At 59.3% G+C, this 3,083-nt stretch overlaps 1 protein-coding gene across 1 annotated transcript; it reads right to left on the reverse strand.

The window, feature by feature from the left end:
• Nucleotides 1-264: 264 nt before the first annotated feature.
• Nucleotides 265-2,996, reverse strand: LOC123145021 (scarecrow-like protein 6). Its single transcript, XM_044564314.1, has one exon. The coding sequence runs from the start codon at nucleotides 2,704-2,706 to the stop codon at nucleotides 583-585; it is 2,124 nt and encodes a 707-aa protein (XP_044420249.1). The 5' UTR covers nucleotides 2,707-2,996; the 3' UTR covers nucleotides 265-582.
• Nucleotides 2,997-3,083: the final 87 nt, after the last annotated feature.

The raw sequence follows: 3,083 nt of genomic DNA on the forward strand, positions 1-3,083 counted from the left end.
CTTACCAAATTTCAGTTCAGTTCTCTTTTTTTTCTCTTGTATAAAGATTCTGCTCTGTTGTCTCTAAACATCTAGGCAAAATGCACTATGGCAAGATCTGTCCCTAAGCTTTATGTCATATATTCTAGTCCTACAGAAGTTCAACCCCAAATAATACCACTAAGACTATTTAAACATTGCTAAAATAAACAGTTCAATTCAACAACAGAAAGTGCACAAGTAAGTTGCACCAGGAATAACTAAAGTAACATGAGCAGATATCAATACTGTACCATAGAACAGTTCCACTGGTTAAAATTATCCTCTCGACTCACAAGCAATCCTTGAAATGACATGATAAATGCTAAATGAGCAGAGAGTGTGAACATCGTGGTAAGAACCTAGAGCAACATCATTACACTATAGAGTCACCGACACGAATGTTGCTAAATCCACTAGTCCTAGCTAAATAAGTTGCGATGAAAAGCGATACGGGGTGTCCAACAACCAAGATAGTAGTCTCCTTCGCAACATTTTAATTGCAAGACAAAATGAACATTACTGGAGTTGAAGATGCCTGCGAACGGTGGCGGCGACCGACGATCAGCACCGCCAAGCTGATACTGAGACGAGCTCGCCACGCTGCCAATAGAGAGTGAGCGCAACCCCGCGTTTCTCGACGTGGAACCCTCGGACCTGCACCCGCTTCAAGAGGCAGTCGGCCTGTGCCTCCGCAAGATTGCTGAGCGGCACAGGTGTGAAGCCAGCAGCAGCAAACACATTCCGCCATGACACTGCTTTGTCGGTCTTGCGCCGCCCAAGCACCGCATCTTCGACTCTTGGTTGGATCAGAAACTTCTCAATCTTACAGGCAGAATCGGCGTCAATTCCAGCAGCATCAAGCGAGTCAAGGAGGAACATGCAGGATTGAAAGCAATGCAGGAAGTGCTGTGAGAACGGGAGGTCAGCACGATCAGCTCCATAGTCCATGGCGACCACAATCTTAGGACCAAGCTGTTTCACCAACCGAAGGATTACAGCCAGCGGTGGTGCACGAGCAGAGCAACCAACAGGGAGGCTCACAGCTACAATTTCGTCGCCAGTAGGAGAAATGAGCTCCGCCGGACTGAAAGCATCAAGACTGACGGCATTGAACTCGAAGGGAATTCCAAGATCAGCAGCAAACTGCGTGAGGTTATCCTGAGTAAGATGAAGCTCCAGTGGATGGTGAGAAGCATCTGAAACGAAGGCCGTCAGCTTCAGCAACGGCAAAGCCACGCCGCCAGTGCCACGGCGATGAGCAAGCTCCTGCATGAAGGAAGCCCACTGCCCGCCTACACCAAGATCGAAGTCAATGATATGGATGCAGGAAGCGGCGCTGCAGGCGATTTCGTCGAGAAGCGCCTGCGTGGCGGTGAAGTTAGCGAACTGCAGCATGGGCGACAGGTCGGAGAAGGACTTGTAGGCCGCCAGCTTGAGGGCGACGTCGAGCGGTGAGGTGATGCGGGAGGCGCCGTGGTGTCCATCGGCGAGCGCGAGGAGGAGGGCCTCCCTGAGGTAGGAAGCCGACCGGAGGAAGGGCTTCCCAAGGGGGGGAAGCTGGTGATTGAGCCGCGCCAATATCTCACGCGCGCCAGTGGAATTACCGGCCTCAGCTGCCTTTGCCGCGGCAGCCAGCTCGTCCAGCAGCTGCTGCTGCGCTGCCTCGGCAGCCGTCGTCTTCATCGCCCCGCGAAGCGGTGGCGGCGAAGGCTGGAGCTGGAACGGGAGTGAGCCATGTAGCAGGGGGAAGGCCGCCGCCGCCGACGTGCCTAGGTGGTTTCGGGTGAGGTAGAGGTCGTCTGGAACGGAGTGGTGGCGCTTGGGCGGCGGCTGGTGGAGTTGTGAGCGCTGGTTGTGATCGGAGAAGGAAGCGAGGGGCATGAAGAAGGCTGCGGCGGGAGGCGGCGGCTGGTGCTGGTGCTGGTGCTGGTACTGGTTGAAGAGGCCATGCGACTGCGGTCCGAGGAGAGGGGGCTTCGTGTCGATACCTTCGTGGAACAGCATCGGAGGCGGCGGGGGCTGGAGAGAGGCGGCCTCCGGTGAGAAAAGGCCGAAGGCCGAGGAGGCTTTGCTGCCGCCACCGCCACCCCCGCCGGTGGTGCTGTGCGACATGGCGCCGGAGGACGACAGGTCGGAGGAGGCGCCGCCGAGGTGGTGGTCGAGCGAGAAGCCGAGCGGGTCCACGGACGAGAATCCGAAGCCGCCCGCATTGTCGACGAGCGGCTGCTGATGCATTGGAAGCGGCGGGACGGGCAGCTCCAGGTCGCCAGCGGCCCCCATGATCCAGTTCAAGAAGGTCTGGTCCTGCCCGGCCGCGGCGGCCGCAGCGGCGTTGCCGAGCATGGCATCCCAGCCCTCCCCTCCATCCAGCGCCCCGGGAATGGGCGGAAGCTCACATCCGCCGCCGCCGGCGCCGTGGTCGGCCCATTTGGTGGCCTCGGCGTCGCCGGCGCTGCTCTCGGAAACCGCCGCCACGCCGGTGGAGTCAGCCGCGCCGCCGCCGAGGGACGACGACAGCGTGGATGCGGAGTTGGGCGGGCTGCTGAGCCTGCGCGAGCAGTCGAGCACCGACCGGGGCTCCACCAGCAGCTTCCCCGGCGGCCAGTAGCACAGATCCTTCCCTCCGCCGCCGCCGGCGAGGCCCACTCCCCCGCTCCGCTCGGCCCCGAACAGAGCCGCCCTCATCTACCTAGTCCCGCCGCATAACAGGCAGGCCGGCGAGATCTGGGACGGCGCGCGCGGGGGATTGATTTCCTTTGCTGGTGCGTGCGTTTGGATGTGGCTCTCCCTCCCTCCCTCGCTCCCTGCCTTGGCCCTGGCGTGCGAGAGAGAGTATACAACAGGGTACGGGGGAGGGAGGTGGGGGCGGGCAGAGAGAGCAGTGTGCGCCCTTGCCTGCCTGCCTTGTGCTGCCCCGCTGCTCTCCCCTCTCTCTCTCCTCTCTCTGTCCTCGCTGTGTGGTGGTGTGGCCTCGTCTCTCCCCTCTCTCTCTCTCTACTGCTATCTTCCCTGGATGCGTGCAACATAAAAAAGGTTAAAAAGTGTACCCCTCCTCCCCCTCT

Source organism: Triticum aestivum, chromosome 6D (assembly GCF_018294505.1).
Source record: "Triticum aestivum cultivar Chinese Spring chromosome 6D, IWGSC CS RefSeq v2.1, whole genome shotgun sequence".
Lineage (NCBI taxonomy): Eukaryota > Viridiplantae > Streptophyta > Magnoliopsida > Poales > Poaceae > Triticum > Triticum aestivum.

Coding starts and splice junctions, on each gene's coding strand:
- LOC123145021 (XM_044564314.1), bottom strand. CDS start 2,706: ATGAGGGCGGCTCTGTTCGGGGCCGAGCGGAGCGGGGGAGTGGGCCTC.